General features: G+C 41.7%; 1 protein-coding gene across 4 annotated transcripts; it reads right to left on the minus strand.

The window, feature by feature from the left end:
• Positions 1-414: 414 nt before the first annotated feature.
• LOC307150244 (NACHT, LRR and PYD domains-containing protein 3-like) lies at positions 415-27,090 on the minus strand. 4 transcript variants are annotated; one of them, XM_079857222.1, is made up of 9 exons: positions 26,994-27,090; positions 12,420-12,521; positions 12,153-12,321; positions 10,059-10,181; positions 7,869-9,773; positions 7,397-7,570; positions 2,185-2,358; positions 2,055-2,101; positions 415-1,609 (listed from the first exon to the last, which is right to left on the minus strand). In XM_079857222.1, exons 3-9 carry the CDS (start codon positions 12,269-12,271, stop codon positions 1,047-1,049), a joined length of 3,105 nt encoding a protein of 1,034 aa, XP_079713348.1. In that variant the 5' UTR covers positions 12,272-12,321; positions 12,420-12,521; positions 26,994-27,090; the 3' UTR covers positions 415-1,046. The 4 variants fall into 4 exon arrangements, with proteins under 4 accessions (XP_079713348.1, XP_079713346.1, XP_079713349.1 ...); XM_079857220.1 differs by having other exon boundaries at positions 7,869-9,776; positions 26,659-27,076; XM_079857223.1 differs by having other exon boundaries at positions 26,659-27,068.
• Positions 27,091-27,503: the final 413 nt, after the last annotated feature.

Genomic DNA, 27,503 nt, shown 5'->3' on the forward strand with positions numbered 1-27,503 from the left:
AGCTTTCAAATATAAAGAATTATCGGTTATCGGTATCAACCAAAATGTTAATATACTAGATGTACTGTCATCAGTTCACATCTATGATTCATAAATGGGTTCATGATTAAATTAATCACAAAAGTATTTTTTTAATTTGATGATTGGTTTACAGTAGAAATATTAAAGCAACCTTATTAATCGTTTTTTTACAGATTCAGAACAGTGTGTGTGCCTGATTTAGATATTGTGGTAGATTTTTCCCTAAACCTAACTACGTCCTATAATATTTATACTCAAGCGTGTCTACAGTCGACGTCGGCAGAGTCTAACCCTATACCCTAGCGCGTCTACACATCGACTTCGGCTGGGTGCTAATACCTGTTCCCCTAACTAGCTTACTTCCTGCGCAGGAATAATCGACAAACAGACTTCAGCAAACATCCTCTAAATACTTTAATCACGGCCGGAGGATCTCTCGAGCAGTTCTCAGAGAATCTCCCCCAAGAAGAAGCAAGGCTGGAGGATCTCAGACAAATTCCATTGAGAATCCCACCAGCTAAAAGAATACAACAGTTTTTATAGAATGAGGAGGTATGGCAAAAATGTCATACTGCATTACATAATTTCCCCACAATTTGATTGGTTTTCATAGACAAATCCTTCTGTTACTAGGTAAAGCAAAATTTGTTTTAATGATTACTTCATTGTTAAACACAAGGTTCTAACCTAGTCATCTGTCTAGTTTCATTTCCCATATTTGTTATTTTTACACGAGTCAAAGAGGTATGGCAACACAACATACAACATTCAAAAACACATGACAGAACGTTTTAGTACATTGTGTTTCAAAGTGTTAGTTTTGTTAGGCCTAAAAAGAGAAATAAGTTTAGATGTTAGAGTTAATATTAGTTTGATATACAGTTTACTATTTTATTCATTAAAAATCCACCCCAATTTCTAACTTTTGAATATTAATTAAAAAGATTAATTAAAAATGAATTAATAAAACTGTAATTAAATGATATCTGATGACATTGTGCCCATGTGGACATTAGAAAGAGGATTTAAAAGCATGTGCGTGTGTGTGTGTGTGTTTTAATCTGACACAGATACACTGAAGAATCAGAAGAAACCTTGAATCCAGCATAGAGGGGTTCAGTGAATGTGGTGTTGAATGTGTGTAAGTGTGTGAAAGTGTGTGTGTCAGAGACGCTGTAGAAGGACAGAGTGCCGGCCGACACGTCCACATACACTCCTGCTCTCTTAGAGGATGAACGGTTGACAGGTATATCAGTGTAGTTATTATTGTGACGGACAGTGAATCTGTCATTATAACAGTTCAGACTCCAGGATTTTTCATTGTATCCAAACACACAGTCTTCACTCCATCCTTTCCTGCTGATTCCTTTATTTGAAACTGACAAAACAGCACCTCCGCTCCATTCAGCCTCCCAGTAACAGCGTCCAGTCAGACTCTCTCCACACAGAACCTGATGAACATCATCAAATCTCTCTGGATGATCAGGATACGCCTGATGCTCTTCCACATGTGTGATCTTCCTGTTCTCATCAGATAGAATGAGATGAGTGTTTGCTGTGTTTGGATCCAGTGTGAGATCACAGGCATCTGAACACAATAAGAGAGAAACATCTATAACAACAAAACAACAGTCACTAGACGTGTGTGTGTCTGTGTGTGTGACATACACTTTTGTGTGTGTGTGTGTGTGTGTGTGTGTATTTGTGTGTGAGTGTCTGTTGTAGAGATGCGCGGTTGGCGGTTACAGCCGCGGACTCCGCGGATAAACCGCGGATCGGGCGGATGACATGACGAAAAGTAATATTTTAATTAAATTTGGGCGGGTGGCGGGTGGTTGAACCAATCAAATGAAAAATATATGTATACACCAATCAACGGATGGCGGGCGGGTGCGGTTTTGAAAATTGGTCAAAAACGTTGGTGCGGATGGATGGCAGACGAATGATGAGTTTTGTGATGCGGTTGCGGATGAAATAATAGCCCATCCGCGCATCTCTAGTCTGTTGGTGTGTGTGTGGGTGGGTAGACATACACTTTCGTGGTCCTGCTGTCATCCTGATCTCTCCTCCATGATCCACACTATAAACACAAACACTCATTAATGAAGATATACATCATGCACACATACATGGTCAGTATGTCAGTATAAGTGTTTGACATACTTGAGTATCTGCATTGAGCAGTTTGGATCCTTCAACTTATCAGAGAGTAGTTTGACTCCTGACTCTCCTGGGTGATTGTAGCTCAGATCCAGCTCTCTCAGGTGTGAGGGGTTTGAACTCAGAGCTGAAGACACATAACCACAGCCTTCCTCTGTCACCATACAGCCAGACAACCTACAGACACACACAGTTAGATCATCTACAGACCAAGGTTATTATAGTTTTGCTTTTTTAAATGAGTTTTTATTTTAATATCGTTTTCAATTTTGCTTTAAATTTAAGTTTAGTTTTAGTTAGTTTCATTAATGGTTTTGTTAGTTTTAGTTTAGTTTTTATTTTGCAAACACATTTCTATTTAGTTTTTATTTGATTTAGTTTCAGTTTTAGTTTTAGTAATTATAGTTTAGCAGTGCAAACATTTCCAGGGTAGACCAAAGCGAGACGCATAATTTCAGCAAAGTTTAACGTTTGCCGAGATTACAGTTAACTCTTGTGCAGACATCTTAATAATAAAATTAAAAATAATGGTTTGAGATTGAACAAAGCACCAAATAAATGGAACTTAAAAGTATACAAGAAAAAAACAATGAAAAATACAGACAAACTAATTCATATTAAATATGAAATCTTGTTAAACAGTTTACTTTTTATCAGAGTGACACTGGTACATACAACAACAAAATCAGCTAAATTAATCTGACAACCTGCTGTGAAGCCAGTGTGATTAAATAATGAAGTATCTATGCAGTGTGTGAGTGTATGTTTGTGTGTGAGTGTGTACATGTTTTTCTATCGTGGTGGGGACTTAAACCTGAATGCACACACACTCATGGGGACTTGTGTCACTGTGGGCCTAAATTAAATGAATGCGTTTTTTTGAAAATGTGTGTGATGGGTCGGTTTAGTGTGTGTGTGTGTGTGTGTGTGTGTGTGTGTGTGATGGGTCGGTTTAGGGGTCGGGTTAGTGTGTGTGTGTGTGTGTGTGTGTGTGTGTGTGTGTGTGTGTGTGTGTGTGATGGGTCAGTTTAGGGGTCGGGTTAGTGTGTGTGTGTGTGTGTGTGTGTGTGTGTTAGGGGTCGGGTTAGTGTGTGTGTGTGTGTGTGATGGGTCGGTTTAGGGGTCGGGTTAGTGTGTGTTTGTGTGTGTGTGTGTGTGTGTGTGTGTGATGGGTCGGTTTAGGGGTCGGGTTAGTGTGTGTGTGTGTGTGTGTGTGTGTGATGGGTCAGTTTAGGGGTCAGGTGTGTGTGTGGGGTGTGTGTGTGGGGTCGGGTGTCACGCTACTGCTCCACTGACCATACACTGGTCACTCCACTACACACCTCAGATCACTTCCTCCTCACTCTCAACATCAACCTGCCACGGAACACAACACACTCTCCTCCACAGGTCACTTTTCGGCGAAACCTACGCTCACTCTCACCCTCTCGTCTGTCCTCTCTGGTCTCATCCACACTTCCTCCACCTGATCAGCTTTCAACACTAGACACTAACAGTGCAACTGATAATCTTTTCTCCACTTTAACATCCTGCTTGGACACCTTCTGCCCCCTTTCCTCCAGGCCAGCCCGCGCCACACCCTCTGCCCCCTGGTTATCTGATGTTCTCCGGGAACATCGTTCGAAACTTAGGGGTGCAGAGAGGAAGTGGCGCAAATCAAAAGATCCTACTGATCTTGGTCTTTATCAGTCCCTCCTCTCTTCCTTCTCTGATAATATCTCTACTGCTAAAATGACTTACTATCACAACAAAATTAACAATTCTTCAGACTCTCGCATGCTTTTCAAAACCTTCTCCTCTCTTCTCAACCCTCCTCCTCCTCCTCCTTCATCAACACTAAAAGCTGACGATTTTGCTACATTCTTTATAAATAAAACAACCTCCATCAGCGGCCAATTTAGCAATCCACAAATTGACACACACACTTTTCCAGCTAACACGCACTCTCTACCCTCCTTCTCTCTACTCTCAGAGACAGAAGTCTCCAATCTCCTCCTTTCCAATCGCCCTACCACCTGTCCGCTTGATCCTATTCCCACTAACCTACTTCAAGCCATTTCATCCTCGGTTGTACCCACACTCACACACATCATAAACACCTCTCTTCACACTGGTACCTTTCCCACAGCATTTAAGCAGGCTCGTGTAACCCCACTGCTTAAGAAACCCACTCTAAATCCAGCACATCTGGAGAATTACAGACCAGTATCTCTCCTTCCATTCGTCGCAAAAACACTTGAGCGAGTTGTTTTCAACCAGATCTCTTCCTTCCTTACACAGAACAACCTCTTGGACAACAATCAATCTGGTTTCAAAAGCGGACACTCAACTGAGACTGCCCTGCTCTCAGTAATTGAAGCTCTGAGACTGGCAAGAGCAGCCTCCAAATCCTCAGTTCTCATCCTGCTGGATCTGTCTGCTGCCTTTGATACAGTTAACCACCAGATCCTCCTGTCAATCCTAAAGACGAAGGGCATCTCGGGAACCGCACTCCAATGGTTCAAGTCTTACCTCTCAGGTAGGTCCTTCAGGGTTTCGTGGAGGGGTGAGGTGTCTAAGACACAACATCTAGCTACTGGAGTGCCTCAGGGCTCAGTGCTGGGACCGCTTCTCTTCTCCATCTACATGACATCACTAGGATCTGTCATTCAGAAACATGGTTTTTCCTATCACTGCTATGCTGATGACACACAACTCTACCTCTCATTCCAGCCCGACGATCCGACGGTAGCTGATCGTATCTCAGCCTGCCTGACAGACATTTCTGGCTGGATGAAGGACCACCACCTTCAACTAAACCTTGCGAAGACAGAGCTACTCGTGGTCCCAGCCAACCCAACACTTCACCACAACTTTACCATTCAGCTAGACTCGTCATCCATAACTCCATCTAGATCAGCCAGGAACCTTGGTGTGGTAATTGATGATCAATTGAACTTCACAGAACACATTGCAAGAACTGCCCGGTCATGTAGATTTGCCTTGTACAACATTAGGAGGATCAGACCCTTCCTATCAGAACATGCTACTCAACTCCTTGTCCAAGCGCTTGTTTTATCCAGACTTGACTATTGTAACTCTCTCCTGGCTGGTCTTCCAGCTTGCACAGTCAAACCTCTGCAACTGATCCAGAACGCCGCAGCTAGAGTGGTCTTTAACGAGCCGAAAAGGGCACATGTCACTCCTCTCCTCACAAAATTGCACTGGTTGCCAGTTGCCGCTCGCATCAAATTCAAGTCACTGACGTTTGCCTACAGAACAACCACTGGTTCTGCTCCCTTTTACTTTAACTCTTTACTTCAGACTTATGTGCCTTCCAGGAACTTGCGCTCTGCAAGTGAACAGCGTCTTGTGGTGCCATCTCAAAGAGGCACAAAATCTCTTTCTCGGACCTTTACCATGACTGTTCCCTGCTGGTGGAATGATCTGCCGAACTCAACCAGAGCGGCTGAGTCCATAGCCACTTTTAAGAAACGGCTGAAGACACTTCTTTTTCGACAGCACTTGATCCAGTAATACTAACACTTTCTCTCTACTACTCTATTCTGTTCTATAACAAAAAAAAACAAAAAACAAAAAAAAAAATTGCGTTGAATTATACTGAGAAGGGTCATAGCACTTGCATTTTGTTGTCCTACTGCTAGTTTAACTGCTTCTATTGTTCTCATTTGTAAGTCGCTTTGGATAAAAGCGTCTGCTAAATGAATAAATGTAAAATGTAAATGTAAAATGTGTGTGTGTTAGGGGTCGGGTTAGTGTGTGTGTGTGTGTGTGTGTGTGATGGGTCGGTTTAGGGGTCGGGTTAGTGTGTGTGTGTGATGGGTCGGTTTAGGGGTCGGGTTAGTGTGTGTGTGTGTGTGTGTGTGTGTGTGATGGGTCGGTTTAGGGGTTGGGTTAGTGTGTGTGTGTGTGTGTGTGTGTGTGTGTGATGGGTCAGTTTAGGGGTCGGGTTAGTGTGTGTGTGTGTGTGTGTGTGATGGGTCGGTTTAGGGGTTGGGTTAGTGTGTGAGTGTGTGTGTGTGTGTGTGTGTGTGTGTGTGATGGGTCGGTTTAAGGGTCGGGTTAGTGTGTGTGTGTGTGTGTGATGGGTAGGTTTAGGGGTTGGGTTAGTGTGTGTGTGTGTGTGTGTGTGTGTGTGTGATGGGTCGGTTTAGGGGTCGGGTTAGTGTGTGTGTGTGATGGGTCGGTTTAGGGGTCGGTTTAGGGGTCAGGTTAGTGTGTGTGATGGGTCGGTTTAGGGGTCGGGTTAGTGTGTGTGTGTGTGTGTGTGTGTGTGTGTGTGTGTGTGTATGTGTGTGTGTGATGGGTATGTTTAGGGGTCGGTTTAGTGTAAGGAGACAGAATATACAGTTTGTACAATATAAAAACTATTACGTCTATAGAGAATCCCAACAAAGATAGTGGACCAGAGAGAGAGAGAGAGAGAGAGAGTGAGTGTGTGTGTGTGTGTGTGTGTGTGTGTTTGTCTGCTTGTGTGTGTGTGTGTGTGTGTGTGTGTGCGTAGTGTCCCGGGACATGTCTCCACACCACATGGATAACAATATTATTAGCAGAAAATATTTTGTAAAAACAAAGATAACAACAGCAGCACCTTTCAGCCTGTCAACCTTCATGAAAGCATGACATCACCACATTAAAGGTATGTTTGTGCTTGACGGACTTGTTTTGCTGTTGCACCCGCCGCGCAAATGAAAGGACATTCTAAAAACGCTTCGCTCAAGTTAAAAGAAGTTCAACTTGCGTCTCATTACCTTGAGTTATTTCCCATTCCACTGCCACAGACGCATCCTTTATGAACAGCCGCTCAGGACTAGCAATGTGTTCGCTGGTCCTTCATTGAGCGCGTCACAGGACAGCGGTTAATCGCCTCAGCAACTTCACGCGTGCGAAGCGCAATATACACGCATTTCCCTAAACAGCCACAGGTCAGACTTTCCACCAAAGTAAAGAGCTTATTAAATACGAAAACGATGATTTATTTTTGCTAATTATTATTTTATTTCAGTTAGTTTTTCAGTAACTGTTGTTAGTTTCATTTAGTTTTAGTTTTTCATTTATTATGAATTTCTAATTTTATTTCAGTTTACGAAAATGTTTTTTGACCAATAGTTTTAGTCTTAGTTTCAGTTTTCGTTTACGAAAATAACCTTGCTACAGACACACATCAACATTATGACCGGAAGACAGTAAACAATCTTTCATATGTTCTTAATACCTCAGTATCTGCAGCTGACAGCTTGAACTCTTCAGTCCATCAGAAAGCAGCTTCACTCCTGAATCCTGCAAGTCATTGTTACTCAGATCCAGCTCTCTCAGAACACAGTTTGAGGATTGGAGCGCTGATGACAAACTCTCACTACACTGAGCAGTGATATTACAGTTGGGCAATCTACAATAGAATAATAAATTATTAAACAACATGAACAGAAAGATGCCGACTGTGGAAACGTGGCGAATGAGGTGACAAGGAGAAAGATTAATTTAGCCAATCAGAGCGGAGAGTATTTATTTCTTAAACTGCGTGCTTCTGACAGAAGGTCAGAATGAGGATGGGAAAATAATCATTTATTGAAAATTTTGTCTAAAAACAACTTTAATAATATTGTAAGTGAACATCAAGGAACACATTAAATTTGTAAAAAAGGCCTGTCACAACACCTTTAAGACTAAGGTTGTTAATAACTCACAGAACTTTTCTGCAGTTGATCACAGCTGGTATCAGTCTTCTTCTACCTTCATCTGATGTGTTGCATTTCTTGAGGTCCAGCTCATCCAGCGCCTCCTCTGAAATCTGAAGCATGTAGGAGATTGTTGAGCAGTAAGCAGGAGAGAGATACATCTTTGAGTGTTTGTCTGATTTCACAAACTCCTGAATCTCTCTGGACAGAGTCTGATCTTTCACTTCCAGCAGACAGAGGAACAGATTAATGGATGGACCAGCTGAGAGATAATATAAATTATTTAGATCTTTGATCTTCTCTTTAATGTACTGTGTGGTTTCTTTGATGCTCTCTGAGCTGTTCTCTGTGTGTGTCAGTAGATCCTGTAAGAGTCTCTGATTGGACTCCAGTGAGACGCCCAACAGGAACCGCAGGAACAGATCCAGCTGTCCATTCTGACTGATGAGGGCTTTATCTACTGCTGATGTTAGTAGATAATACAGAGAGTCTTGAATTCTGTAAAATCTGAATCCAAGCAGTGGTTCCTTGTTCTTGACCACATGTGAGTAAAACACGTAGAAAGCAGCGAGAAACTCCTGGAAGCTCAGATGAATGAAGCTGTAGACTTTTCTCTGATGAATCACAGATTCCTCCTTAAAGATCTCAGTGCAAATCCCAGAATACACTGAGGCATCAGTGACGTCTATGCCGCTCTCTCTTAGGTCCTCCTCATAGAACATCACATTGCCTTTCATCAGCTGATTGAAAGCCACTTTAGCAAGTTTCACAATCACTTCTCTGTTGGACCGCAAGAGTTTCTCTGGATCTCTCTCTTCATACTTCTGATTCCTCATTTTGATCTGAATCAGCAGGAAGTGGATGTACATTTCAGTCAGAGTTTGAGGGATTTCTGAACTCAGATCTTCTTCCAGGAGCTTCTGAAGCACAGTGGATGAGATCCAGCAGAAGACGGGTATGTGGCACATGATGTGGAGGCTTCTTGCTCTTCTGATGTGTGAGATGATTCTGCTGGCTTGATGGTCGTCACTGATTCTCTTCCTGAAATATTCCTCCTTCTGAGGCTCACTGAATCCCTGAATCTCTGTCAGACGGTGGATGTATTTGGAGGGGATCTGATTGGCTGCTGCTGGTCTGGAGGTGATCCAGATGAGAGCCGAGGGAAGCAGATCTCCTTTCGTGAGCTTTGACATCAACACACCCACTGATGAAGTCTCAGTCACATCAGAAACTTTCTTTGACATCAACACACCCACTGATAAAGTCTCAGTCACATCAGAAACTTCCTGAGCGTCTGAAAACATCAGTGTGATTCTGCTTTCATCCAGACCATCAAAGATGAACACAACTTTACACTCCTCATAAATCTTTGAGTCCAGATCTTGAAGTTCAGGATAAAAGTCCAGCAGAAGTCTGTGAAGACTGTACTGATGATCTCGGATCAAGTTCAGCTCTCGAAATGGAAGCACAAACATGAAATCTACATCCTGATTGTCTTTTCCCTCTGCCCAGTCCAGAATGAACTTCTGCACAGAGACGGTTTTCCCGATTCCAGCGATGCCTTTAGTGAGAACAGTCTTGATTTGCTCTTTCTCCTCACATCCTGGTTCAGGAGAGGCTTTAAAGATGTCATTGCAGTAGATTGGAGTGTCTTGTGAGTGTTGTGTTCTGGCTGTTTTCTCTATCTGTAAAACCTCATGTTCTTCATTCACTCCTTCACTCTCTCCCTCTATGATGTACATCTGTGTGTAGATCCTGTTCAGGAGGGTTTCATTCTCTTGGAGTTTCAGTCCTTCAAATAATCTCTCATACTTGTTCTTCATGCTGGTTTTGTGTCTGTCTTTGACTCTCTGTAGTTCATCATTCACTGGTAGAGGAGAACCTTGGTCTCCAGTCTGATCATCTCTATACACACTGCTGAGAAAAAAACAGCAGGAAAAAAATTCTAAAATAAAGGATTTAAACCATGAAAAACATTAAAATGTAAATCAATACAGATGGCAGTCTTATTATTTTTCATATATTTGATGTCTTATATCTTGACTCTAGGATCAAAGTTTTCCATCACTAAAATTTTGTCCATAGATTTGAGGTAAAATAAAAAATAAAAACTCATCTCACATCGTGCATCCATTGTGTTTTTTGCTCTCCCATGAACTGTCATCTTCTAGTTTAAATCACTAATGTTCACACACTCACATTGGGTCAGAGGTCACTGGTCCATCGCTGAGGTCAGGAGGAGGATGTAAGGATTGATTGCTCTTCAGAGACACACAGCTGGGTTCTGGAGATGAAGATCTCTGTCTCCTCCTTCTGGAGATACTGAGAAAACATATATCAGTATCCCCTTTCACACAGCAATCCCGGTAAATTACCGTAAAATTGCCAGAACGACTTTACCGGTAAATTAAAAAATGTGCTATTCACACAAGCAACAGCATTCTGGATTTTTATCGGTACCAGACCATTCACATATCAGTTCCAAAATACTGGTAAACTCTGTGTCATTAACCGTAAGTGAAATCTAAAGTTGTTGACAAATCTCTTCATCCCCCCCGGACAAGGAGAAGCGCTTTAAAGGTCCCGTTCTTCGTGATCCCATGTTTCAAACTTTAGTTAGTGTGTAATGTTGTTGTTAGAGTATAAATAATATCTGTAAAATTATAAAGCTCAAAGTTCAATGCCAAGCAAGATATTTTATTTAACAGAAGTCGCCTACAGTGAATGGCCGGTTTGGACTACATCCCTCTACTTCCTTCTTTAATGACGTGACTAGAACAGTTTTTTGACTAACCTCCGCCCACAGGAATACACAAATAAAGGGAGCGTGGTCTTGTTGCGCTCCCATGGAGAAGAGGAAGAGTTGCGTTTGTAGAGTATGTTTGTCGCCATGTCGTCGAGACGCTGTTATTTTCATCCCGGAGTACAATCACCTTTGTTTGGCCTTCCCTGAGCGCATGCATCTCCACGTTATGGTAAGAGGCGTGACCTTTCCGGGCAACGTGCGCTAAGCTGCTGTCGAATCACAATACGGGAACCGCTGGCACAATCAGAACTCGTTACGTATTTCTGAAGGAGGGACTTCATAGAACAAGGAAGTCATCAGCCCGTTCTTAGGACAGTGAAAACAGCGGTATACAGATAAGTAAATTGTGTGAAAAATACTGTTTTTTTACACGCGAAACATGAACACATGTTATATTGCACACTGTAAACAATCAAAGCTTCAAAAACACGAAAAACGGGACCTTTAATTTTGGTATCACTTCAATTTGAAGACATTTGTAAACAGTGCTGAGTAAACGCGTCATCATTTTATGAATGGCTCAGAGCCATTCCTCTTTCAATGGCTTTGATTGGCCCAAATCACTTCTTACTTCAGCGCGTTCTGACCTCGTATGTGCAAAATACTGGTAATCTTCATTCCGCGTTCACACAGCGCATATCCCAGTAATTTACTGGTAATGTTACAACTTCCCTTACTGGTAAATTGCCGGAACCAATTTACCGGTATATTTGAAAAAGTCCTGTTCACACATGATCTGTTACCAGTAATTTACCAGTAAAGACTGTATGTGTGAAAGGGGTTAGTGACTACGTTTATCAGCCAGAACACTGCAGTCACTTGATTGCTTTGATATGTAGTTGTATTAGAAAAAAAGGCAAACTGTTTGAAGTTGTGAAGAAAACATACAGAGGATGCAACAGATCACCCTTTCAATCAGCTCCGAAAGGACTGTGAAAGTTAGTGAAGAGAAACTCATCAGACACATGACTGAACTATTTCTGAAATCAGTTTGAGCTGGTGCTGGCATTATCAGTGAGGATGCATAATGACGGAACATGATGCAGTTTTACGGATTGTATTTATTAGAAGTGGCAGTGGTTACTATTTATCATTCCTGGTGATTGTCATGCTGATGAAAACAAATATCATGTACATGCCTGCTCTGGTTAAATAATAATCATAAAGACATGAGTAGGCCTAACTGATCATTTAAATACCACTAATAAAATTATTATACTTATAAATTTTAGATCTGTTGAATGGAATATGTGGCATCTGATGGTAAGAAATCTATTTGAACTGAATATGTGAAGAGATCTATATGCAGGAGAAGGACAGTCATCCACCTCACAGACGCTATAGTTTCACCTTGAACTTGCTTTACCTCCTGACTATGATGATGTTTGGTTTATTTCAGAGGTTGTCCCACCTGAGCCTCATTTTGAATTTTAATATAACAGCTGGTGAAATCAGGCTATTGACTCTAATACTAGATAAAGTCTCACCTGGGGTCAGAGGTCACTGCTCCATCACTGAGGTCAGGAGGAGGATGTAAGGATTGATTGCTCTTCAGAGACACACAGCTGGGATCAGGAGATGAAGATCTCGGAGTCTCCTGCATCATTTCAGATGAAACTTTCCTTCTTTTGTAATAATGAGGAACTGACACCTGGCCTGTATATAGAAATACAGAAAACATGACAATATATCCATAATTTCTTCTTTATAAATGCACAAAAGATCATTGCACTGAGTAAAATAATAAATAATACCTTTTTTGCTTTAACCACTGTGTGAAAAGTTCCTCTGATTTAGTCAAACAATGTGTGTGATGGTCAGTCAAATACGAGTCCTATTGCTTTGCGAGTGAAACTCTAATGGAGAAGGATAAAAAGAAGACACTTGTGTTCGTCGCCTCATCCACATTTACATAGTAAAACAACAAACATTGGTATGTTCATTTGCATGAGATAAATGTTTCAACATTGATTTTTTTTCTCATGAGGGCAGAATCCAAATCTGAAAACAATTATTGCATAAACAATTTTTTGTTTTATTTTTTGCAAAATAAAGGCAAACATCTGTTGTCTTTTACACCTTAAACTGCCCATCAAGACATATTTATCTTTAGTAGCTCACATGCTGTTATTCTTCTCACATCACTGGAGGTATTAAAGACTCTGAAGGATGAGAATTAAGAAGAGAAGGTGGTTGCAGATTGATCAAATAACTACACTCACCTAAAGGATTATTAGGAACACCATACTAATACTGTGTTTGACCCCCTTTCGCCTTCAGAACTGCCTTAATTCTACGTGGCATTGATTCAACAAGATGCTGAAAGCATTCTTTAGAAATGTTGGCCCATATTGATAGGATAGCATCTTGCAGTTGATGGAGATTTGTGGGATGCACATCCAGGGCACGAAGCTCCCGTTTCACCACATCCCAAAGATGCTCTATTGGGTTGAGATCTGGTGACTGTGGGGGCCATTTTAGTACAGTGAACTCATTGTCATGTTCAAGAAACCAATTTGAAATGATTCGAGCTTTGTGACATGGTGCATTATCCTGCTGGAAGTAGCCATCAGAGGATGGGTACATGGTGGTCATAAAGGGATGGACATGGTCAGAAACAATGCTCAGGTAGGCCGTGGCATTTAAGCAATGCCCAATCGGCACTAAGGGGCCTAAAGTGTGCCAAGAAAACATCCCCCACACCATTACACCACCACCACCAGCCTGCACAGTGGTAACAAGGCATGATGGATCCATGTTCTCATTCTGTTTACGCCAAATTCTGACTCTACCATCTGAATGTCTCAACAGAAATCGAGACTCATCAGACCAGGCAACATTTTTCCAGTCTTCAACTGTCCAATTTTGATGAGCTCGTGCAAATTATAGCCTCTTTTTCGTATTTGTAGTGGAGATGAGTGGTACCCGGTGGGGTCTTCTGCTCTTGTAGCCCATCCGCCTCAAGGTTGTCCGTGTTGTGGCTTCACAAATGCTTTGCTGCATACCTTGGTTGTAACGAGTGGTTATTTCAGTCAAAGTTACTCTTCTATCAGCTTGAATCAGTCGGCCCATTCTCCTCTGACCTCTAGCATCAACAAGGCATTTTCGCCCACAGGACTGCCACATACTGGATGTTTTTCCCTTTTCACACCATTCTTTGTAAACCCTAGAAATGTCTGTGCGTGAAAATCCCAGTAACTGAGCAGATTGTGAAATACTCAGACCGGCCCGTCTGGCACCAACAACCATGCCACGCTCAAAATTACTTAAATCCCCTTTCTTTCCCATTCTGACATTCAGTTTGGAGTTCAGGAGATTGTCTTGACCAGGACCACACCCCTAAATGCATTGAAGCAACTGCCATGTGATTGGTTGATTAGCTGACTCCTTCCTGCTCAGCTACTGTTCGGACGCTCTTGCTTACTGCTCCGCGCTTTGCTCTATCGCTTTTACATTTTATCTCCTATATTTTATATTTTATTTCCTTTTATCATCTAATTTTAACTTCAGCAAACAGCAGTGCTCAGACAACAAAGTTTGGATTACTACAAAAACGCAGAATTCTTTTACCCGACCAGCTTACATTCCGGGAAAGGAAAACACAACTGCCTACATTCATACGGATAAGAGAGAAAATGCCTCTTCAGGTTCAAGAATCTACTTGCTGCACTAACTGCCACAGACTTTTACAAAGGATTGCAGTTCTCGAAACAAAGTTACTTACGGGACCACCAAACCAGACGGAGCACACAACAGAGCTTCGTCATGGACACCCTCAGCATACCGGTGAGTCCCATGAAACTAGTGCTCCTCGACAGGTAGAGAAACAAGCCGATCGACTTACTAATCGATGGCACAAACAGGGAGCTAGACCCAAAGGCACTCGAGACATCAGATTGTCACGAGCATCACATATTGCCGCAGTAGCATCCTCTACCCCAGATACAGCTCTGACAAGGATTGCAAACATTGGTCTTCTACCACCGCCTATACATCTTGAGAACAGATTTGAAGTACTAATGAATGTAAATGAGGAATCCCCAAACGTGATGAATGTGATCGAACACAGACTGAATGGGCCACTAGCTAACACTGATGCTAACTGGCGCTCAAGGTCGAGCAGACAGCGGCACTCAGCTCACAGCGCAGCCGAGCCCAGGACTCTGATAGTGGGGGACTCCATAATCAGAAACATTAGCAGCAGGGACACAACTACGTGCTGCCTTCCACAAGCAACAACTTCTGATGTAAACAGGGAACTTCAGAACATTCTGATGAAACATAAGACTGCAAATCGACTCATCATACATGTGGGGAAGAATGATATTCATAAAGAGCAGTCAGAACTCCTTAAGAAGGATTTCCATGAACTTTTTGAAACACTTAAAAGACTGAAAGTTCAAACATTCATCAGTGGACCACTCCCAGCAAGAGGAACAAACAGGTTCTCACGGTTGCTTGGGCTAAATACATGGCTGCAAAAAACCTGCAATATAAAAGGAGTAAACTTCATTGACAATTTCAATCTTTTCTGGAGTCAGAGACAACTTTTTCATCGGGATGGCCATCACCCAAACAAACTTGGTTCAAGAGTATTAAAGGACAATTTCTACTTCTCCCTCAATCATCCTTCTGCAGTTTGTGCCAATCCACTCAATCTGAACGGCACACACACACCTGGACACAGTATGAATGACTACGGGACTTCACTTCAGCAGCAAAATGGACATGCGGTTGACATATCACACAAGAACAATGATAACACCACTCCGCCACAACAACCTCTGCTCACGGACACAATCTCAGCTGAGCCCTGCCCACAGAGAGACATATCAGAACTGCTTGAAGATTCAGCACCCAAGGACGACTTCCTGGAAAACAGCCAGGGAAGCCAGGACAGCATATTACAGCCTCCTATAACACCAGAGCAACAGCCCCTTTCACCAGACACTTTCTCCCTCTCTCCAGCATCGCCACTACTGTGTTTCTCACAGAAAATGGAAGAACTGGTGTATGCTGGAACCAGACTATCCCACTCTTTTGCTGCAAGCCCCCAGATACCAACCAAAAAACGACAGGCACCATTACCACCCGCACCAAAGCCTGCGGGCCCAGCTCGCCCTCCCCCTCCTGTGAGAGCTCTTCGGCCTCTGCCACAACGCCAGGGCCCACACCCTCCTCCATCTGCTCGAGGTGAACCAAAAACAACTGATACCAGCTCTCAGTGATGTGTTTTGGGTCCCCGCTCTGATAACAGTAACTTTCTCAAATGTTTACAGAACAAGCGGGAACCCAGTGTGCCTGCATCTTTCTATATTGCTGCTCTATTACAAGATAGAAAGTCTAAGGCCTTCAATAGCCGTGCAGCAAACCTAACTAATCTGGTGCCTATTACACGTCAAAGTAAGATTGATGTGGGGACAAAAAGTAAGACTGTTAAGTTAGCACTTTTAAACATTCGTTCACTTAAAAATAAATCACTTCTAGTCAACGATTTAATAACCACAAACAACCTGGATTTTATGCTTCTAAATGAAATCTGGCTAGAAGACAGCTACAGTGCAACAGTCCTCAATGAAGCAGCCCCTCCTAACTTTACTTTTATGAGTGTCTGCAGAGCTGTTAAGAGAGGTGGGGGTCTAGCTGCTCTTTTTAAAGATATCTATCAATGTAAGAAAATATCATTTGGGAATTACCCTTCTTTCGAATATCTGGGTATTGTGTTGAAAGGTGCTCCACGCATTTTACTTATCATTATTTACAGGCCTCCAAAATACTCTCCAGCCTTTGCTGAGGACTTTACAGAACTGTTATCAGCAATTACCTCAGAGTTTGACTGTTTTGCCATTGCTGGAGATTTTAACATTCACATAGATAATGCAGAAAACAATATGGCAAAAGAAATCAAAACTGTTTTAAAAACTTTTGATCTGACTCAGCATGTACATGGACCCACACACAATCGTGGACACACTCTAGATTTACTTATCAGTAAGGGTCTAAACATTTCATTAATTGTTATTAAGGATGTAGCACTGTCTGATCATTTCTGTATTTTCTTTGATATATTGATCTCTCCTGCCATTGAAGCTAAATCTGTGTCTGTCAAGAAGAGATGCTTAAATGAGAACACCAGTGTACTATTTATGAAGGCTATATCCTTAACACCAAGTATATCTGCTGACTCTGTTGATTTTCTCCTTGATTCTTTTAACTCAAAAGTTAAAGGTATAATTGATGATATTGCTCCTGTTAAAGTCAGGAAGAAGAGTGGCAGACAAAAAGCACCTTGGAGAAACTCAACAGCAGTGCAAAATATGAAAAGACAATGCAGAAAAGCAGAGCGCATGTGGCGGAAGACTAAACTTGTAGTCCATTATAACATCTACAAAGACAGCCTTCATGCTTTCAATATGGAACTAGGCAAAGCTAGACAGACTTTCTTCTCAAATATTATAAACAGTAATTTAAACAACACACGCACTCTTTTTGCTACTGTAGAGAGACTGACAAACCCTCCAAGCCAGATTCCCAGTGAAATGCTCTCAGAGAACAAGTGTAGTGAGTTTGCTTCTTTCTTCTCTGAGAAAATCAGTAATATCAGAAAGGTGATCAGCACATCCTTGAGTTGCACTGAGGTCAGACAGATCAAACCACCTGAGAAAGTAGTTACTATGTCTGATTTCAAAGAAATTAATGGCAAAATTTTGGAAGAAACTGTACAGCACCTTAAAACATCAACATGCGCTCTTGACACACTTCCCACATCATTTTTCAAAAGTGTGTTAAACAGTTTAGAAGCAGATCTCCTAGAAGTGGTAAATGCCTCACTTCTCTCTGGGAGTTTTCCATACTCCCTGAAAACTGCAGTTGTCAAGCCCCTCCTGAAATAGAGCAATCTGGATAAGACCATATTTAAGCAACTATAGACCGATCTCAAATCTTCCTTTCATAGGCAAGATCATTGAAAAAGTTGTCTTCAATCAGCTGAACAAATTCTTAAGCTCGAATGGATACTTTGACAATTTTCAATCTGGTTTCTGACCGCACCACAGTACAGAGACAGCACTCATAAAGATAATAAACGATATTCGCTTAAATACTGATTCAGGCAAATTATCAGTGCTGGTACTACTCGATCTCAGTGCTGCATTTGACACTGTTGATCATAACATACTTCTTGACAGGCTGGAAAACTGGGTGGGGCTTTCTGGGATAGTCCTAAAATGGTTCAGGTCATACTTAGATGGGAGAGGTTATTATGTGAGTATAGGTGACCATAAGTCTGAGTGGACATCCATGACATGCGGAGTACCTCAAGGCTCAATTCTTGCACCACTCCTGTTCAACCTGTATATGCTCCCAATGAGCCAAATAATGAGAAAGAACCAAATTGCTTACCACAGCTATGCAGACGACACACAGCTCTACTTAGCCCTATCGCCTAACGATTACAGCCCCATTGACTCCCTGTGCCAATGCATTGACGAAGTCAACAGTTGGATGTGTCAAAACTTTCTTCAGTTAAACAAAGACAAAACTGAAGTCATTGCGTTTGGAAACAAAGATGAAGTTCTCAAGGTGAATGCATACCTTCACTCTAGGGGTCAAACAACTAAAAGTCAAGTAAGGAATCTCGGTGTGTCCCTAGAGTCAGACCTTAGTTTCAGTAGCCATGTCAAAGCAATAACTAAATCAGCATACTATCATCTGAAAAATATTGCAAGAATTAGATGCTTTGTTTCCAGACAAGACTTAGAGAAACTTGTGCATGCTTTCATCACCAGCAGGGTGGATTACTGTAATGGACTCCTCACTGGCCTTCCCAAAAAGACCATAAGACAGTTGCAGCTCATACAGAACGCTGCCGCCAGGATTCTGAGCAGAACCAGAAAACATGAACACATCACACCAGTCCTCAGGTCTTTACACTGGCTCCCAGTTACATTTAGGATTGATTTTAAAGTATTATTACTGGTATATAAATCATTCAATGGCCTAGGACCTCAATACATTGCAGATATGCTCACTGAATATAAACCCAACAGATCACTCAGATCATTAGGATCACATCAGCTAGAAATACCAAGGGTTCACTCTAAGCATGGCGAGTCCGCTTTTAGCTATTATGCCAGCCGCAGCTGGAACCAGCTTCCAGAGGAGATCAGATGTGCTCCTACTGTAGTCACATTCAAATCCAGACTCAAAACACTTCTGTTTAGCTGTGCATTTACTGAATGAGCACTGTGCCGCTGTTCGTCCGACTGTTTGTACTGTATTTTATTTTATTTTTCTAAACTGTTTTAATTATTCTTATTTCTTTTATTATTTTAATTTCTTCTATGTAAAGCACTTTGAATTGCTATTGTGTATGAAATGTGCTATATAAATAAACTTGCCTTGCCTTGCCTTGCCTTGCATTAATGAGAAATTGAACAGGTGTTCCTAATCATCCTTTAGGTGAGTGTAGATATGGGCTTGTCAGGCCTGACCAACTCATAAATCATTATGCTGAATTCATTGTGTTTTACAGAGTTGTCAAATATTCCTCTGTGATCTTCACAGCAATAGTGATGTATACAATCAGAACATGTATTTGACTTACTACTATATATATTCTGACTATTTGGTATATGAGCTGAAAATTCACCCGCCAATGACGTTCAAGCTCACAAAATAGAGTTGAGTGCCATTGCTGAGTGTCATTGCCTCAGAATCTTGGACTGAAGCAGAGTGCAGCCGTGAGATATGTAACACTGCAGCGTACGAAGTGTCTCATTCCCTCCCTCTTCCCTTTCGAGTCGGTCTCTCGACACTGACACTGCATCACCGTTAGGTGGCGCTATGGGGACCTATAAAATCCCACCGTGTTGATAGCAAAGGTCCAGATCGGCAGCAATACAAGCCATTGACCTAGCTAAAAAAACTCCATACAATGGAGACCTATAAGCTCAGCAGCATAGCGGCTATAAGAGCAAGTTGCACATGCATGGGCTACTGAAAGCACATCGTTTTTCAGAGTGGATAATGGCGGAGGTCGGCCAACACCTAGTACTGATGTCCACTGCAGCGGCGATGCCAGGGCTTTCATGAACATTATACAAGTGTGGTAACACCATGCAGATGAAACCCAAAGGCAGCAGAAGTACTGGTGCCATTACGGACAATGCATGCATTGCAAGGAACATCCAGGTTATAAACACCGCATAGGCCATAGCAACATGCAAAGTGCCTCATAGCCCACTTGGCATAGGTTTTCCACAAAGGTTACTACCTGTGTAGGAGAAACCATAAATGATGACAGATACCTTGCCTGTGCATTTACAACATGAATGTGTACAACAGCACTGCGCATTGATATAACCACAAGGGTGACCATTCGCGCAGAAGGTAGCAGTGTGTGCGCTTGTAACAATAGACTGCGAATGGCTAAACGACCCAGTTGAACACCACTAGCAGGGGTGTAAACAACTGTCGTAATAGTCACATGACATGTTTTGACAACACCGACAAAGTCAGTTCGCATTGTAGATATAATCCTCTTGCAAGGCAACATCGAATGCGAGCGAGGAGACATTTAATCACAGAACTAACCAGAGTACCAAGCACGAATCGGCCATGTAGAAGGACGAGAGGTGTGCTTAAAACGTCCAAGTACTCTTACAAAAGACAAGGCCACTGAGAGGGGCTGTCTGACCAAAAAGATATATAGATCAGGCACACTGATATAATCCAGTCCCCTAGCCAACTCTGTGCGAGGGTCTGTCTCAATGCGCCCACTTGAAAGCACGTTTCAGTAAACATCTCCGACTTAGTGCACTACACAGCGGAATTAACCTGACACACAGGCTTTTACTGTTCCTGACGCCCGCAACAAGCGGGGTACGTGAGAACAGACATAAGAGGGCTGGTAGTCTCGCTATCTTCATCATGTCAGTGAGAGCATAGCAAAACCTTCTGACATCAGCCTGGGAGCTTCCTGAGGAGACTCAAAGGGAGAAACTTCTCAGCTCGAACAAGCGGAGGTAAAAGTTACAAACTGTGAGAGCCCCTGTGAAATACGAGCTCGCATCACAACAAGGCCCAGTTCTACTTCTCTGGGAAACAGAAGATGAGATGGATTAATACACTCTCTGAATGGACTATGATCAGTCAATCATCCAGAACGCACGCTCCACTCATGTAGAGGAGAGATAGCCGCACTCAATATTCATGATTGTACAGATAGTTCGTTCATTTGATGGGCGTTCATTTTGGTCGGGTACCGGACCTAGCTGAAACACCAGACATCAAGCTGGCAGAGGGTCAGACCCAACTACGCACAGTTGAGCAACACTGGAGTGATGAAATGCAGAGCATGGAATGATAAGCAACAGCATAGCAGTGCATAGGCATTACCCTGCTCTTACGATAGCTACAGCCGTAGTGCCCTCGGGAAAACAAGGAAAACACAAGTCTGTGTCGTGAATGCATCTGCTATATATACAGAAGCTAATAGTGCAAGCAGTGGTACTGCACATCGATCTATACGACATAGTTAAAACAGGCGCCGGAGAGGGGCGTGGCCACGAAACCTTTTAAACACTCCAATGGCTACTGAGTACTGTGTACAATGGCACAGCCAGAACATGCGGTGCAAAATTTTCTGATGTAGAACCTGTCTTACAGTTGTTACGCTGCACAACAGAACAGTAATTGCTCAGAGGCAACTACGTTACGAATACAAAAGGCGCCCTTGTGGCCATGATCGTTCTCTGGATCCATAGCTGGCTCAGGCTCTATGCAAGGGTCTGAGGCATGGCTAGATAACAGTCGCGTAGAGCGAGCGCAGAGAGACATAGCATTGGGAACAGCAGTAGTCAGTGCATCATGAGGGCTATGGTCGGCGTCAGCGCCAGGGTGTACTATGACTAGTGTAAGTAACTACACCCCTTTATGAATAACAACAGCCAGCCGGTGTTCAATATAGAAGGCGAGAATAGTGTGGCACCAGCGTAAGTAGTGGTATAGCATACACACAAACTTCCTCACAACGCAGCAGCACAGCCAGAGCGCTCATAATAGAAGTGAAACAGGGAAACAGGGTTACGACAGTAACCAGAGACATTCCATTTGAGAGCGGTTACTTCAGTTTCGCGTCAGCTTGATGCTGCGGGAACAGAATCAATCCCGCCGCGCGAGAGGTGAAGATCACGCCGAAGTTACTGGGCTAAGGCTACACCAATCACAGAGTAGAGCAGAATATGCTATCAGAATAGCAAGTTGCACTGAAGAATGGAGGGCAACATAACCACAGTAATCACATATCAGTATGTACATAAGCACAGCGTCATCAGCCGAAGCGGCAACAACTGTGTGCACACGTAGTCAAGAGCAAGACTCAAGAGTAGGAGATAAGTGAGGTTAATCACTCACCGAAAGCACTTGAGACGCCAAGGACGGCACATTCAACTTGTAAAACCTGGCGAATGTGTTCTGTGAAGACCAGCCGGCTGAAAACATACAACCCTAAAGACGCGCTTTAGACCTGGCCCCTGAAGAGGCGAATGACCTCGTCGAGTGAGCTCTCATGTTAAGGGGGGTCTTACAGTTCCTGGCTCACATAAGCCAAAAGATAGCGCCCACTAGTCCACTATCCAGTGAGCTCCGCTTAGGTGTTGCACGTCCCTTAGTACAGTCAGCCACCATAGCGACTTGACCACTGCACTGAGACAGGAGGGTATTCATATCGCGTGAGTGGAGGGAATTTTGTACTCCTTACACGACCAGACTGCTGCACTGAGACAGGGGCTGTTTATGTTGTGCGAGTGCTTTTCTGTACACAGTAGGCCACGCCTCTGAGGCGAGGGGCTGCTTATCGTGTGAAAGATGCATGTATGAAGGGCCAAGCGGGACCGGTGCAGACATGAGGACACGAGCTGCATTCTCCCAGCTCGGCTCGCAGCACTACCACAGGGGGGAGATCATAACAAGCCAGACTTATGGAGATAAGCTCTTTTCTTTCTTTGCTGCCACTCGGCGTCGTAGGCTGCGGGAAAAGCAGGCATCCCTGTGATACTGGGTACAGGATATGGCTCAGCGCTGCTCCAGAAGGGCAGTCTTGACTGAAGAGTTTCTAAACCGAATAGTCAAGTCAAGTCTCCTTCATTTATACAGCGCTTTTAACAATATAGATTGTTTCAGAGCAGCTTTACAGTGATAACAGGAGATTACAGTAACAGAGATAGTTTCAGCATTACTGCAGCTCTAGAATAAAGTTATTGTCCAGATAAAGTTAGTTTTGATTGATTCACTTCCATTGCAAAGATCATTAGTTATTAACTTAGGGGCCGCTAACACACACTGTTCTCACAGAAAACCCTTAATGCGCTCCGGTCGCTCATTTGCACAACAACAGTGCCTGATGGCTCAAGAACACTAACCCTGAAATAGGTTTCAAGATGAAAGCGTTGAAATTATTTTAAAAACGTGATCATCTCCGCGTAAACTTCAAAAACGATCTATGAAAACGCTGACAGTGTACACATGCGTATTACGTGTTTAGTCTATAGTACGCACGTTTGAATAAATATGTGTGCAGGCGTGTAGTCTTTCTTTACAAATTGACCTCAACAAATTACTTGTCTGGCCTAAAAATTCATTAATATAACGTATACAATTTATACAATGTTTAATAGGGAGCCAATGCAGTGTTGACAGAACCGGGCTAATTTTGGACCAGCTGTAGTTTGTTTATTAAGCGTGCAGGGCAACCACCCATAATAGCATTACAATAATCTAGCCTTGATGTCATGAACGCATGGACTAATTGTTCTGCATTTGTCATTGAAAGCATATGTCGTAATTTAGATATATTTTTAAGATGGAAGAATGCGGTTTTACAGATACTAGACACGTGACTTTCAAATGAAAGATTGGTATCAAAGAGCACACACACACACACACACACACACACACACACACACACACACACACACACACACACACACAGGTTCCTAACCGACGACGAAGACTTGACAGAGCAGCCATCAAGTGTTAGACAGTATTGTAACAGACAAGTCTGTTACAAAGTCTTTTTACTGCAGTCTTTCTTCCACACCACTAGGGGTGCTATTGTGCCTGAATGTTCTCTTAAAGGGGACCTATTATGCAAAATTCACTTTTGTATGGTGTTTGGACATAAATGTGTGTTGGCAGTGTGTGTACACAACCACCCTACAGTGATAAAAATCCACGCACTCCTTTTTTTTAAATCCCCATAAATCATAAACAGTCTCTCCAAACGACCTGTTTTCAGAATGTGGCTTTAGTGACATCACTAAAGCCACAGGCCCCGCCCACGAGTGTTGACTGACACTGCCGTTATAACTTAGACCCGCCCTGGTCGAGTTCACTGCGAGTTGTACACATCCACCATTGCTGCAGCAATGCACTCACGAGCGTTGATCGTGTTGTAGCTGGATGTATTCACTCACATAGCTCTCTCTATTTACTCTTGAAATCTGCTGGCCAGTGAAGACGAGGTGGATTAATTTTGTTTTCAAAGAAAATGCTCCCTCAACTCTACATAAATTTATGTAAGTTTCTTATGCACTTCTTATACTGTTTACTCAGCTCTAACAGTGATTTTCTGAAGAAAAACTGATGCTTCATCTTTTGTGTGACATACAGTAAACTTTATTAAACTCATCAGTATATTTTGTGTCATCATTCAGACAATTCAGATCGTCAGACGGAGTCCTACAGCAGGCTTGCATTAATATTGTATACAAGCAATGCCAAATAGGTTATAATCGTAATTAAACTAAACTATACCTGTTCCAACTCCACACAGCATATATTCTCTGACTCTGTAGGCATTATTATGGTCGAAATGAACACCATTACTGTGACTGTCTGTTTTATTATTATCATCTTCCCTGTTCTGGCTCTGATCGCGGCTGCTTAGGCTCCGCCCCCTGTGCCGTGAACCAGCAGCTCATTAGCATTAAAAGAGAAGCACTAAAACAGTGCGTTTTTCACAGACCCAAAAAATGATTATTTAAACGTGCTGTAAATAAAATTCTGTTGGGTATTTTGAGCTAAAACTTCACATACACACTCTGGGGACATCAGAGACTTATTTTACATCTTGTGAAAAGGGGCATAATAGGTCCCCTTTAAGTAAAGGGGGGTTTGTAGAGGAAGAGAGTAGTAAAGCAGCAGTAGAAAGCATGGCTTAACTGCATTTGTGCTATGTCCTGGTTGGGAAATGTTACATTTCAAGCTCAACTTAAAAAGGACTCTTTATCAGTGACTTTAACCCTCCATGATGCACTTTAAATATGGATTTAAAGTCCAGAGAAATGTAAACTTGAGAATTTGGCTTACTCATGACTGCTCCTGATTTGGAAGAGTCTGATGCATGAGAACTGTTGTCTTTTGGAGTAAATTCATCGCAGATGGTTGGATTATTCATCTACTAAAGGACTGCTTCAACTTTGGACATGAACTATGATGAACTATGATGAACTATGCCTTGTCTGATACAAGGCTTACACAGACTGATTTTCACTTAATTGAATTGTGCAACCTATTGAGCATTTTTTGTGTAGCTGCTTTTTCTTGTATTTGTTTTTTTGTTGTTGTTGACTATTATTTTTATTTGCATAAGGATATAAAAAAGATAAAAAGGAATATATTGTTTTGTCATTCGGAGAGCATCTTTCTTTCTTAAGCAAATATTAGGCAAACTGAATCCCCCATTATTGCGTTATATAACTTTGTTTTGCATTAAAAAATACGAGACGGTTATAGTATTCTAGATTATTACATGGGGACGTTTTTTGTCCAATAATTAGAATCTCTGTTTTTTCAGAGTTAAGTAGGAAATTGCTTTTGTGAATTGGTAAGTTTCGTCAGGGCGTGAAGAAATATAGAGCTGAGTATCATCAGCATAACAGAGAAAATTAATGCCATGTTTCCTAATGATATCTCCTAATGGTAGCATGTACAGAGTGAACAGCAGCGGTCCTAGTACTGAGCCTTGTGGTACTAGTTAGATAGTGGATCCCGGATAGTGACTGTTTTTGTAGCACGGCGAGTCAAAGGGAACTTTCTGAATTCATTATGTTTTACAGTGTTGTCACATATTCCTCTGTGACGTTTACAGCAATAGTAATGTCTACAGTTAAAACATGTACTTCACTTCAAGTTCACACACATACTACAAACTAATATATACTGACTATTTTTCACAATCATACATTTTATGCTGAATAAATAAACAAATAATGAAAAAAAAAACGATTAACAATTTCATTCTGTTTTGTTCATGTCACTTACAGTTTAATCCTGGTACGTTATTTTTTACTTGGAATTATAATACAGTGTACTAATAAAAATTATAATTAAAAAAAGGCCCAAATGATACTTTACCACTGTTAAGATAATTATAATTACTTATAATATAATGCACTCTGATCAAACCCACAAACTTTCATTTCATATTAAGGGTCTTTCTGACTTTCTTTGTGTACTTTTTAAATTTTTCAGCAAAAGCTGATTAAAATGAAATCTTATTGCGGTTCTAGAATAACAGTGACCACACGATTAATCAATGTTTATTACAAACGAGCCAACAACAAACGAGTTTAAGATACACGGATCTGCGTGGGCTACACATAAAATCAGAAGCAAATAACTAACCGTAAGTGTGACATTGAAAGAGTCTACGAAATGGCGTTTTCTCCTCCATGAAGCTGTAACCTTTGCTTTCGATCTTAAGTGTTTCCTGAAGTCGTAATACCTGTTCTACCTGCTCCTGCGTGCCAGAGATCACATGACCAAGTTACATGAAAACCCTGAGGCGGATTGACTGGAGTTTCTTCACGGGATAGTGACTGTATTTTGCAGCACAGCGAGTCAAAGCGAACTTTCTGAATTCAACATTTATCCATATTCAACATAAGATTAAGTGTGAGAAATACAGAAATAAGTTCGAACTTCACTTACCATACTGCATCAGAAGGAGCCAGAACAAATCAGTGCTGATCTTTCCCGTCATAAAAAAAAAAAAAAAAACAAACATCGCATTGCATTACACTGTGTGAAGCGTTTTTTTTTTGTTTTTTTTACATTAACATGTATTCAGAGAACATTCAAAATAATGTTTCCATAATGTTGGAAAAATGGAATGACTAAGAAAAAATATATTTAAAAAAAAAATGTTTTTTTTAAAAACGGGAGGTTTTGAACATTCAGGGAACGACATTTTTTACTTATTGATACACAGGGGCTGCGTTCCAAACCGCATACTCAATGAGTAGGTACTTAATTTCAATAAGTACTTACTTAACGAGCGCTAAAAGAGTAGGTACTTTATAGCCAGATCTCGTTGAGTATGAATGCGAACCCGGACATCTGCCTTGTTGACGTTATCATGTGACCTACGACGCGTTATCACATGCCCAACAACTTAAAATATTTGAACGACACGTTTAATTCTTCTGTCTGTAAATATCTTGATATTGATTAAACTTGCTCATTGTGTGGTCTTTTTGAAGAAACTGCTGCCCATTTATTTTGTGAATACATTTAGGGTTGATTTAAGTTCTTATATTTAACCCTACTAATGTGACCCACCGTTTTATCCTTTTATCCGATATTATTTATTTTATTACGAAATCCCAAAATTGTCATCTCTTAAATATGTTGTTAATTTCTTTATTTTATATCCAAACATTTTCACCCACAAGCAAAAGTGTCTTACTGCTTTATGTTTTCCTTTTTTTCTTGTTGAATTTAACTCTCGTTTCATCCCTCAGGCCTAGGCCTATAAATAACAAAAAAGTATTGTA

The sequence above is a fragment of the Squalius cephalus genome (genome assembly GCF_949319135.1).
Source record: "Squalius cephalus genome assembly, chromosome: 22".
Lineage (NCBI taxonomy): Eukaryota > Metazoa > Chordata > Actinopteri > Cypriniformes > Leuciscidae > Squalius > Squalius cephalus.